At 33.4% G+C, this 15,678-nt stretch overlaps 1 protein-coding gene across 3 annotated transcripts; it reads right to left on the bottom strand.

The window, feature by feature from the left end:
- Window positions 1-218: 218 nt before the first annotated feature.
- LOC120091052 (kinesin-like protein KIN-14E) lies at window positions 219-15,405 on the bottom strand. 3 transcript variants are annotated; one of them, XM_039048857.1, is made up of 24 exons: window positions 15,042-15,403; window positions 14,389-14,513; window positions 13,297-13,369; window positions 13,040-13,171; window positions 12,725-12,963; window positions 12,256-12,583; window positions 10,600-10,699; window positions 10,335-10,516; window positions 8,744-8,859; window positions 8,429-8,531; window positions 7,763-7,915; window positions 7,269-7,415; window positions 6,965-7,165; window positions 6,568-6,732; window positions 6,378-6,482; window positions 5,245-5,385; window positions 4,964-5,158; window positions 4,688-4,814; window positions 2,670-2,872; window positions 2,368-2,550; window positions 2,008-2,103; window positions 1,681-1,878; window positions 1,179-1,450; window positions 219-681 (listed from the first exon to the last, which is right to left on the bottom strand). In XM_039048857.1, the coding sequence occupies exons 2-24, from the start codon at window positions 14,499-14,501 to the stop codon at window positions 489-491; spliced, it is 3,765 nt and encodes a 1,254-aa protein (XP_038904785.1). In that variant the 5' UTR covers window positions 14,502-14,513; window positions 15,042-15,403; the 3' UTR covers window positions 219-488. The 3 variants fall into 3 exon arrangements, with proteins under 3 accessions (XP_038904785.1, XP_038904784.1, XP_038904786.1); XM_039048856.1 differs by having other exon boundaries at window positions 14,389-14,585; window positions 15,042-15,402; XM_039048858.1 differs by lacking the exons at window positions 219-681; window positions 1,179-1,450 and having other exon boundaries at window positions 1,698-1,883; window positions 14,389-14,585; window positions 15,042-15,405.
- Between the last annotated feature and the right edge of the window lie 273 nt (window positions 15,406-15,678).

Genomic DNA, 15,678 nt, shown 5'->3' on the forward strand with positions numbered 1-15,678 from the left:
AATATTGTTTACTAATTATTATTTAGAGACTGCAGTATTTTGATAACCAGAAAAAAAAAAATCAACTATTATACAAAAACAATCAACAATCAATCCTCTAAGCAACCTTTAAATATTGAAGAAAGAAAATAAAATAATGGTCAATGAGGCCATCCAACTTTAGTTAATTCATAATTCTGCAAATAAAAGGCTGGTCCTTGAAAAGGAAGTACTATGGGTAGAGGGGGAAAAATGATGTATTCATTCATTACACAAGTAGTGTGTATGGATAAGATAACAACACATCTGTTCATATATACAATACAAACCCACTCGAACTATACAATGCAATGCATCCTAATAAGCTAAGCTAGTTACAGTCCCAACTCCCAATTGACGATACAAGAATCAGACATAACAATGGTAACAAATGGCGTTGAGTCAATTCACTCCTCATTGTCCAACCCTACCTAGTAAGTTATATACTTGAGTGCAACATAATAAAAGCTCTACATGGAATATCTGACGTCCCCTTTTTCTTTAGTATGTCGCTCGTCTTGGATTTCTTCCAACTCCTCATCCTCTCCCCTCCTACCTGCTTGTTCTTTCCAATAAGCGACCATTTTTTTCAGCCGAGCAACCTCCTTAGATGCTACATTTTTGCTTGGATCATTAACAATTGATCGAACTCTTGATGCATACCTGAATTACAAAGCAAATTCATAAAAAGAAGCTTCAATGTAAAGATATAGTTTCTCTTTAAGTCTTCATTTTCCTTCCGTATTTGATAATAATAAACTTCTATCCGTTCGTTTAAAATTAATATGGATAAGAGGCCAGAAATACTTTCAAATATACCATTCTTTCCATCTTTCTTGCAGGTTAAAATGATTTAGAAAGTAGAAGAATTTGGAACATAACCCAAAAAATTTGAGCTTGAAAAGCTAAAATGAATACGTAAGTAAAGTTTCTCTTTACTCTCAGTGATGGTTGGCAAGGACAGTAACTATACTCATGGCTACATTTACCAACTTCTGAATACGTATGTCAAAAACATACGTCAATCAAACTTCTAAACAATCTCAAATATACATAAATCATAGAAGATACTTTAACCAAACTCCCAATTGATTTAAAAAAATAATATATAATTTATTAAATTCTTCAAAGTGGATATAGTAAAGAAAAGGATACCATACATGAGTGAATTATATGTCTCGTCCAAGTTGGATTCGGCTGGAGAGACATTGACAAACATAAGCGTTTTGGCATTACCACCGAGTGAATCACTCATTAACATTGTTAGCTTATGATTTCTGTAAGGTATGTGCTGGCCCCCTGAAGACAAAGCACTGATAACATCCCCAAGTGCTGAAAGTGATTTATTTATGCTTTGAGCTTCCTTAAGTTGGCTACCAGAAGAGCCTGATTTCTTCACTCTCTCTGATCCCGCAAGATCAACAAAACTAAGCTGCAAGAGAGATATTCAAACTATTACATGCTGAGAGAAACACAACATTCATTTGTTTATTCAATGAAAAGCTCAGCTAAATTTTTAACTCATATCTACCTTTTATAAAGTCATTGTTTCTTGTGAATATCCATACATACCAGACCTGGTAGTGTATTTTCATATTTAAATCATACGACCACCTACATCCTTCACTCTAAATAAAAATATTGAAACTACTAGTACCATACCTTTCCTTTAGAAACAGATTGTGTCTGAAGGTTGGTACTTTCAATAATAATTGAAAGTATCAAATGTGATCTTGAACTTTCTTCATTCATTTGAGTCTCCGAAGTATGTCGTTGCTCTGATCCTCTATAAATAATATTTTTCAATTCTTCAAATGTTGAGATAGAAGCTATTGTGACGTTTTCAATGGATACCATTCCCTAACCTCACCAAATAGTCATCCCACTAAAGTTAGAAGTATAATAAATAACTCGAATAAACTAAAATCCAGGTAGAAATTTCACATTAAATTGTAAAAATCACTGATGATTGAACGTTGAAATATTTACCTTTGTATCCTTTTTTATCTCTAATCTCAATCGTTTTGCATTCCTTGGCAAAAGAAGATCTACCAATGTATCTTGATATAATTCTACCATGTATGCCTAAATCAAAGTATAGTATGAGTGAGAAGGACAGAAACAGAAGAGAAACAATGAATCATTTGTATAAAAGCCAATGTATAGAACATTGTATGCATTACGATCATTGAACTCGAGAGAGAGTAATGCATAAAACAAAAGTTAACAATTCGAGAACATAAATAACGAGCCATCTATTTCAATGAAACATAATTTATACACCACTATATGTAGTGCAATTTACAGACTCAAGATAGGTACTAAGTAAAACATAACTTAAATCATTACCTTCAATGAAAATGAGAACTTGTTACTATCCCTCTTCAAAATCCTAAAAAGTTCTCCAGTGGCACGTGGTGTTAGTCCAGGGTGGTCCTCAGATCCATATATTGTAAATGTCTTCCCAGAACCAGTTTGACCATAAGCAAATATGCATACATTATAACCATCTACAGCAGACTGGACAAGATACTGCATTACGATCGTACAAAAGAGTATCAATTAATGTTTTCTATTAACAGTGATAGCTAAAAGACAATAAAGATTCATCAAAATAAATAAATAAAGTTCTACAATTCTATTGAACTTGCCCGCGTATCTTCAAAAACATCTTCCTGAGAGGCAGTGCCATCAAATACATGATCGTACATATGTTGCTTCAGCTTATCATCTTTCCATAGATGTTCGACTGTGAACTCATCTAGACTTGTAAGCACATTTTTTTCTTTTTCGATAATTTCTTTATCATTAAGAGGTCGAAGTCGACAGTAAACTCTGATCTTTCCTTTCATATCTGCAATGTAATCAAGTGCAAATTTAATTGAACATTTCATAAGTTTTTTTTTCTTTTCATGTTACATGAGGAATAATTAAAAAACATGTTCACGAAAAAAATGTGAGAAATAAATGAATCAATTTGTAGTAAAGTAATTATGTAATATATATGTATTATCCTATTCTTTTTAATGTACACTTTAGAAATCAACTTTTCATTGATTTGATGAAAAGTAGAAAAGAAAGCAGAATAGAACCCTACCCATCGAAGAATACAACTCCAAGAAATATAAGTTACACTCGACGACTAATTTAAAAATGTTTAGTTAGAGAATAGAATGTAGAAACGAAGCATTTTGTCAGCTACAACTCCTCCCTTTCCTTCCTTTATCCCACAAAAATTCTATAATTTTGCTCAAACCACAGCTCACACAGACCATATAGTTTTTTGCCTCAACTCAAGTTTATTAACAAAGAAGGTATTAGCATATATTCACCCTCAGTTTATTTCGCTACGATTTTAGTTCATTTCTAAATATTAAAATTTTCATGTTCTGGAACATCACATTAGTATAATAATTAAATAATATATAATTTTATTTTGAACCACTACCAACCAACTCCTCGAAAATCATGGAGGAGACATACCAAGGAGTTTCAACATCCACAACCCCATCGACTTCTTCAGAAGAGATAGAAGGAATCCTAACAAAAAGAACCAACAAAACAACCATGCTCCACACAAGGCTTCTATTCAATTATTTTTCTTTAAAAATAATCATTACAACATATTTATGTAATAAATATATAAATTAGTAATTAAATTAAGAAAATATGCCATGATAGTTTAGATAAGGTTAGAGAGGTACAAAGGACTATTTTATTTTATTTTATATCTGAGTGTTTGGGCCAGCTTATATGATGTAGTGTGTTTCTTGAAAAGTCTTCTTGTATTTCTTGAGATTTCTTGAGTTGTCTTGTAGCTACCCTTGATTGTTCTTTGATCTTGGATAAATGCCGTTTTTACTTAGGCTAAAGTTAAGTTTCAGGTTTTTACCTTGGGCTTATTGTTTCAGCCGATTGACTGATCTTTTCTTCTTTGGAGGCTGCTGCCTAGCCTACAAATACTTGTACCTACGGGCTGTTGAGGCTAATTTGAAAGTTTGGATAAAGTTCTTTTAGATTTAAAATATTACATGAACCTCAACATTTGGTTATCAGAAAATTCATGAAAATAAAATAAAATCCTATATAGACGGCCAGCAACAGATTCGAAGTATGTTGAGCTTTGAATTTTTTTCTAATCAAATTTCAATTTTTTGTTTTTAAGTTTCTTATTTTATTATTAGATTTAATTTTCAGTTTAATATCTGAAGTTGATGTTAGATCTAAGATTTCAGTTTTTTGTTCTTTTTAGTTTGCTACAAGTTTTGCGAGTGTCCATTTATGACGTTGTATTAAATTGTAAGTTGGTGATATTAATTAGGTCCATTTTTGTACCTATATAAAAGTGAGCTTCCATGTAAAGTTGGCTCACCAATTTTGTTCTCCTTCAATTAGAAGTTTATTTTACTTATCTATTGGATTTCACTCTCTCATTTTCCCATTTCCATTTTCTTCTCTTTGTTTAACAAACATAGACATTTTGATTATTGCTTCCGCGACATAATTTTTTTTAATCAAATTCATTTTTTAAACGAAGTTGTTCCCCAGAGGCTTTTTTTTAACCATATTTCAACACTAAGAGAAATTTAAATAAACTGGGGGAAATTTACAAGAATTTCTATATCGACATTAAAGAACTCATTCTATATGGACAGCATGGTAAACAAACCTTCTATCATGTTGAAATAGCGTTTCCTTAGAACTTGCTCTTCCTTATAAAGCGCTTCCATCTCAGCTAGCTGAGCCCCTTGCATCTTCAAAATGTTGGCTGTCTGCTCATTTTTTCGGTCAATGTCCTAAAATAAAGAAAGAATCATCACAAAGAGGCCAAAAGAAAAGTAAAAAAGAAGAGTGAAAAAGGATACACCGGGTGTTAAATAGATGTAAGAGATACTGCAGCTAGATCAGTTTATGCAAAACTAAATAGAAACAATCAGACTAGAACCTCTTTCATATCTCGTAGTTCCTCTAGTTCCTTCAAATTATTTTGCAGTGCCGCCAAATCAGAGTTCCTGATCGTGAGCGTTGACTCCATTACAGCTAGTTCTTGAGTTACTTCTTCAAGTTTTTTTTCAAGTTCTGCCACTCTCAGCCTCGAGATTTTGCGTTCATGTTCAAAGTTTTTCTGGAGATGTTCCATCTGCAAGTGAAAAACTTGATACATATTACTCTGGTAATGTATGAAGTAACAAACATGATACCATATCAAGAAAATATATCATGTACCTCATTGCTAAACTTCTTCTCAAGTTCAAAAATTCTTTGTTCCAAGAACAGCTTTTCATTTACTAGTTTCTTTCTAATTTCTTCAGTGGCTTGCAACTCATCGTTTCGAAGCCTCAACTCATCTTGAAGTTTTTGTAGAAGCTATAAAGAATAACATTCAACTCGATGCAATTTGCAATATATTTTATACTAAATAGTTATATCAATCATAACGTTTAATTACAAAAAGGATGCCAGAAAAAGAAAATTGAAATTTTGGATCTTGCTTTGAAGAATAGTTTTCTGCTTTTTGGAACAAAAATGCAGTTAAAGTTAAATATGTTTCAATTATCTTTTCAAAGTTTCTCTCCTTTTTTTTTTTTTTTTTTTTTTTCAAGTTTGCTTTTTCTGACGGCTTGAAATTAGCTTTTTCTTTGAAAATCATGGACTTGTATGAAAACAAGTTTTTTTTTTTTTTTTCCTTTTTCTTTTTTGAAATAAAACTAGTTGTTTGAATCTTTATTGAACATGTTCCTCTCTAATTTGAGGAACCAATTCAGACAATAAAAAACAACTCTGCCCCATTGACTTCACACAACAGAAGCAAATCGGAAGAACAAAAAAAAAAAAGAAGGGTGATAGTTACAGAAGCTCTAGTAGCCATATTCATGGCTCACAAGTTCAAGAAGAGACCTCAAAGCCTGTTTCTTCATCACCTTCCATAAACCCCTCTCCCCGACTTCAAAACCCTCTCCATTTCCAAAACCCCACAACTACTATTTCTCTTAAACCTTTCCACCACCATTTTCACCAGCCTCTCATCGCTCCCCACTTCTTCACTGCCTTCTCTGAACTAAACACTTCAAAATATGCGCACCCCCCCCCAACAAAAAAAACAATAATAATAAATAAAAACGAGGCCCTCAAATACCCCTGCTCTTTTCCCCTCACCATTCATCTCCTCATTTCTTTTTCCAACTTGTAAATTGTAGCCCCCAAGTCAATTCCCCCTTCCATCCCCATTTCAATCTCTTTCATCTCTTCAAGTTATAAATCATAGTTTTAAAATTTTGAACGCGACTATAATTCTTAAAATAATATCCAAACAAAAACAGAAAGTTGTTTTTCATCAAACAAATAGCTCAAAATCATACCTGTTCATCAATTCCAACTGTATCTTTTTTCACATTATTTTCCAATACCGTGGTGCTCAATTTTGCTATTTTTGCTTCCATATCCCTTTTTTCAATTAACATGTCCTGAAAATGTAATAAAATAGACCACCAAATAAATAATAGAAATAGAGGCTCAATATAAGTTTGATGCGAAGTTAGCTGTACTGACCTGGTGTTCCTTGTCTTTTTCATCATACTGCGATCTCAGCCTCTCAAGACTACGTGTTGCCTCAGCTAAGTTTTGCTTTTCAAATCTCAATGATTCTTTTAGGGCTTCCAATTCTTCTTGCATTACCATTTCTTCCTTATTCTTTTCGTGCAATTCCTTCAGTAACTACATTAAGAAAGGTTTCCATCATCGAAATGGAAAACACTTTTTATAAGATGATGGTGAAATATATACAAATCCTATCAAGGATAATAACAAAAAAACACTTCCACTGGGTAATGAGAGTAGACAAGCTATAATTACAAAAGTGTATTAATGGATGGTTTCATGAAGCAGCACATATGCATGCCCACATATTAACATTTCAAGGCAAAGAATAAGCCCTTTCAAGGGTTACCTGTTCAGCATTTCTCTTAGACTCTTCAATGCCCTTACTCAAATCTTGAACTCGTTTCTCATATGCTTCCACACTTTGAATCTTTAAGTTGCAGGAAGAATCTCCGAGCAAGGAGCCAACAGCAGCAGATCTAGCTTTAGAGTAACGACGCAACATGACATCATTTATGTGTGTCTGGAGAGCAATGCAAATTTCTTCTCCCTAGAAAATAAGAACTAGTCAAGAAACCACTGTGACAGGGCACATGAGCTGAAATTCCCAAACACAAGTATTGATGTATGGAGATGAAAGCAACGAAGATAACCTGTTTGGTCTCAAACTGGAAAATGTGTAGGACGCCAGCAACTCTCATCTTAAAAAAGACCGCAGTGTTACTGCTACCGAACTGCATTATATCTCTTAATTCAGCAGAATGTAAATACTCCTTTGGAACTGGACGGAAGAAATGAACCTATAGAAAGTTGAGCAATTAGACCAACTTCAACCAGCCAGATGGCCCATTTAGGAATATTTAAATCACCGGACAGGTACCTCATTATATTTGATACACGTGAGACTATAATGCCAATATGCATGCGTTTGAATATTAAACCATTATAAGTAGTTGGGTAGATGTGGCAGTGGGTGATTCTTTGAATTCTAACTTCTGAAGAAAGTGTGATTTTGAAACATATGAAAACTGGCAATATTTCTATGTCTTTTGCATCTATTAATAATTGAATTGGCATTCTATTTATCTCCAAAAAAAAGAAAAAAAAAGAAAAAAAGGGTAGTTGTGCACGTGGAAACCTATATTACCCCTCTTTTGTTGATACCCAAAATTATACGTCCAGGTAGAAGTCCAATGGGATCATCAATCTTGCGGACGCCAAAGAAAACTGAATTCCCATAAGGAAGTGTTCTCAATATTCGAAGAAACTGTTGTCTTGCGTCATCCTTCGTCAGATGCTCCTGACAAATTAGTAAGAGAAATATTCAGCAAACTCTTTGTTCTTGGTCAAGATTGAATTGGTGGCTTTTTTTTTCTTTGGATAAGAAATAGCAATGTATTTTCACAAAAAGGCAGGAAAGAGCAGCCTAGGGGCCATGGAGAAGGAAAAAAAACATTTATACCTACTAAAAAATGGCAAGGAAAACTTGGCATAAACCTTGTATACATATTTTTCACTAATTCGTACAGAACAAGGTACATCAATTAAAAAGAAAGGCCTATCCTCAATGAGAAAAAGGAACTCGAGATTTGAACGTGGCTCAGAGGAATATCTCTAAAACCACTCACATACAGATCATGTTGAATGGCATATCTCTAAAAACAACAATGCTTGTCAGTGCTTAAGAAAATATTCATAAAATTGAGAGTAATATTGCCTTAACAATCAATTCAAAATAACATTTACTAATCTAAATAGACTCTTCAAGATAGTAATTTGTCTGCAACAAAATACTTCAAATACCAAAACTTACCATTGAACGAAAACGCGAGAGAATATCCAACTCCCACTCTCGCTTTGGTCTTGTTATGGCAATTTGTCTGGGTACAAATCTTTCTAGAAGCGAATTCCAATCACTAGTACCCATCAAGCAGTTAAAAGTACAATTAAAATGGAGTACACAAACCTATACTAAAAGAGGTAATGTTTTTTTCTACATAATTGGGAATGAAGAAGATACTTGTTGTAGAAAGTAAAGGAAATGAAAGTTTAACATACTATTTTAAAATATGAAAACAAAGCATAATGATAAATTACTTCAATAAAGGAGAGCAATAAAAACACCTACGTGCAAGATTCTGGACTGGTAATAAACCCAATTTCAACAAGAATTTGTAATGCTGAAAGCTGTGCAGCATCATCCCTTCCAACAGGATAATTTCCCAACAAATAGTCGTGCTGCAGCTGTAAATATAGACTGACTCTCACATAGATGTTTAAATATAAAAGTTCAAATGGCACATAAGACGTTTCCGGTTGCACTAACTTTCTAAGCAACCTGCTTTTTATTTTCCCAAAACTTTGAGGGAATAAACTTTCTTTCTTTCTTTCTTTTCTTTTTCTTTCTTTCTTTCGATAGACCAAAAAAAAAATTACCAAAAGAATAAATTACGAAGAAACTACCCAGAAGAAACTAACAAAGAAAACAAAAATAAAACATGCATGGAACAAAAGATGAACAAAAAGAAACTATGATGAAGAAAAAGGCAAAACAAGCATAGAAGAAAATCCACCTATCAAGACTACGTGATTTGGTCTAAGGACTTTTAATTAGAATTTTACTATATTTGCAACTAATTTTAGAGTTTGCTATTCTTGCTATTAATTTAGCTTATTTTGCCATATATGCAAGCAACTCTAAAGAATAATATGATATATTTAAATGTATTGTTTTCATCAAAGCTTATCAGATTAAATGTTAATTTTTAAAGCCCAACGTATTGAGTTAAGGATATGCTACAAAATAATATCATTACTTTAAAAGATATCTAATCAATAAGTTTCCTTTTTCAAGGCAAAAATAACTATTCAATTGTATTAAAAATTATTTTTTTCCTACCGAAATCACAAAACATCATCGATAATTTTTTTTGTAAGGATATCTCTTACAATATCAACTATTATTGGATGGAAACTTGCCCTAAGGCAATACAAATGAGGACCATCTGAACTAGAAATATATATATATATATACACACCTTTTGAAATGCAATAGTTAAACGATTAATGTCCCATTTGATAAACATTTTGTTTTTTGTTTTCCATTTTTTAAAATTATGCTTGTTTTATCACAATTTGTCAGTAAGTTTTTCACCTTCCAAACTTCAAAAATAAAATCAAGTATTCAAAAACTACTCCTTTTTTTTTTCAGGTTACAAATTCTAGCTTCATTTTTTAAGACATTTCTACGAAGTAGAGGCAATAAAGCAATAAAACAGTAAGGTAAAAGTAATGTTTTAAGCTTCATTTTTAAAAACAAAATGGTTATCAAACTGGACCTAAATTATAATTTGATTGCTAAAATTTCAATTTTGTGTCTAGTAGGATTTGGACTTCAAAAAGTATCTAATGGGTCTATAAACATTTAATGTTATGTCTATTCAATATCTAACCTACTAGATACATTTTGAAGTCGATTGACTTATTCTATGTCTATTCAATCTCCAACCTATTAGTTACATTTTGAAGTCGATTGACTTACTTGTTAGATACAAAATTGACAGTTCAAGGACTTGCAAACATTTTTCAAGGTATAGGGGGCCTATTACACACAAAAGTGAAAGTTTAGGAGCACTCTTTAAAGTTCATGAATCTATTAGACACAACACTCGAAGTTTTAGAATCCAACTTGTGATGTAACCAAGATAAAACATTCCTACCTGAACATATGACAGTTGTATAAACATTGGGTCCGCTACAGCTTCATCAGACTCCCGAAACAGCTTCTTTTTAAATGTCAACTTGAAGTGCAGAATTTCTCCTTTGCTTCGATCCTTTGTTGCCTTGAATTCTGCTAACAGATCTCCAATATATTTGTTGTCATCAAGCCCAACATACTCCTCTGTTGAGAAGAATTCCATGTCAGATTAAGATGTCCATCCATCCGTTCAAATTAGAACCAAAATATAATATGTTAAACTGTACCATTCCCTAGATCAAGTGCTTTAGCCCCACTAACGAGCTTACGGCATTCAAAAAGACTGAAGCTAGAGTGTGCTGACAGTTTTATAACACCTGAAAGTTCCTGAACAAAAATATGAAATGTTCTGAGGGTCCACTAATTAATCATATTAAGTGTGGTAGCCACAGGAAAACATTCACTTAAGTAGGTTAAATTAAGGAACAGATATGAATATAAAAAAGAAACAAAAGAACAGACTACTATCTTCTTTAACTCTAATAAATCGAACTCTTATCATGGAACCCAGCAACTAGTTTATTTCAAATTCCAACTATCAAAACCAGGATACTTCAGTTTTTTATGTTTTTTGGTTTGAGAGGCTTCAGGAGTTTATGCCTCTTCAACTTTTCTCGTCATTGTCATTTTAAAGGTTTTGGTTGCCATCTTTGAAACTATAGTATTGTGTTGCTTACTGGTTGCCATTGCTATTTTGTCCAATTCTCATTGTTGTGCTCCTCCCTTTAGGGGTAGGAGGCTCATAAACACCTACGACCCACCCCACCTTCATGCCTTCCTCGAGAGAAAATGTATATTATTTAAAAGGTACGACCATCTATAGACTAAAGTGTCGAGGATCCCACATTGGAAAAGTCAAGGGACCTCACACTCTTCATAAGATAGATGGGCTACTCCTCTCATTGCCAATTGATTTTGAGATGGAGCCTATATTATCTAATATGGTATCAGAACCCATAAAGCCCAAACGGGAATTCGGTTCAAAAGTAAAATTGAGATCCAATTCAAGAATGGTAAACCTAAAAGAGGCACAATCTTGAGGGAGCATGTTGAGGATTCTACATTGGAAAAATCAATGGACCTCACACTTTTCATAAGATAGATGGGCAACTTCTCTCATTGCCAATTGGTTTTGGGATGAAACCTCATATTATCTAATATAAAACTTATACTGATGTTGAATGGGAAGGAAGTACAATAGCTAGAAAGTCTACTTTTGGCTATTGTTCCTTAACTTTGTTGGAGGTAACTTAATAACTTGATAAAGCAAAAAGTAAAACGTAGTGACTAGAAGCAACGTCGAAACAGAACTTAGGGCCTTAGCCCATACTATTCATGAAGGTATATAAATAAAAAGATTCTTGAAGAATTCAAACTTTTTTATAAGATACCTAAACGGGTTTACTGCCACAATAAGGCTACATTTCTGTAGCCCATAATATAGTTCAACATGATAGGATGAAGTATATTGAAGTCAACGTGTGTGTGTATATATATATATAAATATATCATAAAGGAGAAAATTCACACTAGTGTAATGTGTATTCTTTTTCTCCCAACAATAGAGCATGTCGCGACGTGTTGACTAAAGCACTATTCAAAGTACAAAAAAAAGTTTAGAGGAAACAAAATTTTCAATGAAATAAAGAATGACTTGACAAATTGGCAATGAAAGATATCTTTAGATCAGCTTGAGGAGAAGTGTTGATCCATTATTAGTAAATATTAACTGTAAATACCTAAATTAGTTGACAGTTTAAATTTATTTCTCATTCCACTTTTCTATCTCATATGGCCATTTCTCCTGTATACAAGGGACGTATTTCTTACTTTGTAAATCATTGAAATACAAAAGTATCTTATTCCATCAAAATTAATACTACCTCAACAGAATCAGCCACCGTTGTTGTCATATCATATGTAATTTCTTCAAAAGTTTCATCCAAGAAAAATACTATAGTTGTAAGTTTTCGGCCTGTTAAAAGAGCTTCGATTTCCTCACGACCAGGTATTATATGCCTGGGACCAGCCTTCATGCAACGTTTTAAAGCATTCAGTGTATTTAATGCAAGAACTCGAATCTCTGGATCAGTATTTATGCCTTGTGCAACATTATGAACATACTCTGACAGATATCCACCAATATCCTTGCTAGGAGGCATAGCAGATGCACATAAATACATCAGCTCCCATGCTTTGATTAAATATTGCCTGTAATATTCGTATTCATATGCATAGAGAGATCAATCCAAAAAATGTGGTATTGCATTTAATTAAAATATCAGTAATTCAAGCTAGAATTTAATCATCAAAACCAAGGATCAACAAGGAAAATAATAGTTTAGAGCATACCTATCAGGAGAATTTCTAGTTTGCTTAGAGATTTGGATAAAAAGTTCATCCCGTAGCTCTGAACGTTTCAAAGTGTGCTTGTATAGTTTTCCAACAAGCTCAATTCGTTCATCTAAGCTTGTTGCATTAACTCTATCAGAAGAGTCAACACCCATGTACTTCAAGATTATTTGGAATAGTTTTATGGCTCGGCTCACTAGGTCAGAATTTATTTTAAGTAATGAAGTTGGTATAGGATCCTGTACAAAATTTACAACTTACTCTTGTAAGAGTTTGGTGAGTACTTAAATTTCATGACAAACAAGATGTTCTCACCTTTTGGAAACACAACATATCCTCAAATGTGAATTTTTCCCGAACTTGAGGACCTACAGATCTTTTGGAAAAGAATCCACGTTTACCAGAAGAATGGATTTGTTTGTGCATCATCCTTAAGAATCCTTCGACCTTGGAAAATAATAATATATAGAGACATCAATTTTCAGGGATTATAATGAAAATAAAGATTGTCAGACATCAGAAACAACACAGAAACCATTTCACACTTGTAGGCATCATAAATATTATCCCACCTGGAATCTGTCGATCAAAGGTATGACACCAGCAAGTTCTGCAGGAATTGCCGTGGATATGGTTGTAGGAGTACTAAAGAAACAACCAAAGAGAAAGTTAATTGTCAGAGACAGAAAAAATTAATCCAGAAAACATCAAACTATAATACGAGCTGAGGAGACACTGAAAGAGAATATAAGAAGTCAATGAGTTTGCATTTGTTAGTATTATCATTTTTACACAATAAAAAATGGAAAGAAAAAAAAGGAGGAAGGAATTGTAAGTATTATCATTAATGATTATTTTTCTGGATGAGAAACCAAGCTTCAAGCTTGAGAAAAATGCTAGAATATAATCATCAATGAGTAATTTTCTATTAATAGCACCGAGTTTTTTTAATACACTTTTGATTGAAGTCCTAAACGAAGGAGGTCATAATATCCGGTGAAACAACGGCATGAAAGGATGGGATCGGTGGTCCAAGTTTCATTTCTTCTTTCCAGAATCCTGCTACAGGTGAGAGTTGAGAGAGGTGCCCTTCTTCTTTCTTTCTTTTCTTATTTTTTTCGTTTTTGAATAAGAAACCAAAATTTTCATTGAGAAATGTGAAAGAATATATAAGGGCATACAAAAAAAAGGAAAAAAAGAAAACCTTCAAATCCAAAAGAATTACCAAAGGCTTTAGAGGCAAACACCCATGAGAAGGTATTAAAAAGAGAAGTCAATGGTAATTACAGGAGGTGCTTTTCATGACACAAGTTGTAATCTGTTAGTTGCATGCATAGAGTAATTTATTTTCTTACAATGCTTTCTGATCTTCGTTGCTCCACTAAATATCTGAATGTTAGACCAATTAGACTAATACTTTGACGCTAGCTTCTCCAATTTATATCTAAACTATGTTTAATCACAGGAATGATGTAGTTGGCAAGCCTGGCTATGACCTAATGACTTCAGTATAATCTTTTTTCTGAAGACTGAAGCCGCCAATAACATTCAGTATTACAACTTCATTGCTTCAAGGGAGAACGAAAATATGCATTCATGAAATTCAATATGTAACAAATAAAATTTTAGAGATTAATTGCAACAGGTATTTTTTTTGCACTCACGGGGGTGCAAAATTGGAGCCATCACTGTCATAATCATCCCCATTTGAAGCAGCAGCAAAGCTTTGAAGGAGAGTATCATCATTGCCACTGCTGGAGTTAAAGGAAGATCCCATTGCCCTAGCACTCTGAGCCATGTCAAAGGTCATTTAACAGGGGCAGAAATGGATTTAACTACTAGGGATCCCTGTAACTAAAAACTGCAAAAAGGTGTATAGTTGAAAAGGTTAATTTTTATACGATCAGCATCCGAGCTAATGTATATTTATTTTTAAATAATAATAATAATAAATAGAATGAGAAGTACAGGGAGACAAAAATAGTAATGAAATTTTGAACTAATCCAGAATGGAATATGTTCTCGAACAATGAAACCCATTATATATCAATGACGCCGCTGGATAGTGAGAAAATAATACATTGAAACGCGCTAGCAATTACTTAAAGAGTAAAAGATGTGCGTATAAAACCCATACGAGCTACAAGAAAATAGATCCACTGAAGTTAGAGAACAATGTAAGAACGCCAGCCCTTCACTTCATAACACTATAGGAAGGGCCATAAAAAAAATTAAGAAAAAAAAGGTAAATGCATAGAAGAATTGACGAAGCTTGAAGAATGAATGATTAATTGCAGGTTGAAGCAAAATGAGTTACCTTTTGGAAGCAAAAGAGAGGTGGCGGAGAGATCTGAGGTGAAACTTGAAGGTCAGCCAGGCATTGAGTCGCTGGTTGGTAGAGATTAGAGAAAGAGAGGGCAAGGAGGGGGAGAGAGAGAGGAGGAGGAGGAGAGAGAGAGAGAGAGAGAGGGAGCAGTGGTGGGAGTCACGAGAGTATTTTAAATGGCAAGCAAGCAAAGGCCCAAAAAATGGGTAGCGAGTCGACTTGAGTTGCCGGCCTGACAATATCTTCGAACAATCTGGCATTTACATTGTCATTGCCGCAAATCTACTACTCCTCAAACCGGGGAGAGGGAAATTTACAAAATCCCGCGACTTCAAATTTCATCATTTCATTTCCTGATGTCATTTTTTAATAACAGCTACAACCTTTATTTATTTGGTTGGCCGAAACAGACCTTATACTATTATATTCGGTATAGAATAATTCTTTCAATCTATATTTATATTTCTTTGGATCAATCATTATGTGTTCATATCACCTATAATAAAAATTTGCTAACAATCTCTCTCTCTCTCTTATCCAAAGCAGAACTATAACTATATTTAACATCGCGTTTGGCTCACCAACATGAGTTGAATTGAGTTGGTATAATATACCAATTCATTATTTG

Source organism: Benincasa hispida, chromosome 11 (assembly GCF_009727055.1).
Source record: "Benincasa hispida cultivar B227 chromosome 11, ASM972705v1, whole genome shotgun sequence".
Classification (NCBI taxonomy): Eukaryota; Viridiplantae; Streptophyta; class Magnoliopsida; order Cucurbitales; family Cucurbitaceae; genus Benincasa; species Benincasa hispida.

Bases quoted from the DNA above. Each gene is read 5' to 3' on its own strand.
- LOC120091052 (XM_039048856.1), bottom strand. From the start codon at position 14,534: ATGACCTTTGACATGGCTCAGAGTGCTAGGGCAATGGGATCTTCCTTT. The intron at 6,483-6,567 runs GTCAGTACAGCT...TTACATTTTCAG, and splicing joins AAAAAGACAAGGAACACCAG to GACATGTTAATTGAAAAAAG. The intron at 5,386-6,377 runs GTATGATTTTGA...TATTCTTTATAG, and splicing joins CAGTTGGAATTGATGAACAG to CTTCTACAAAAACTTCAAGA.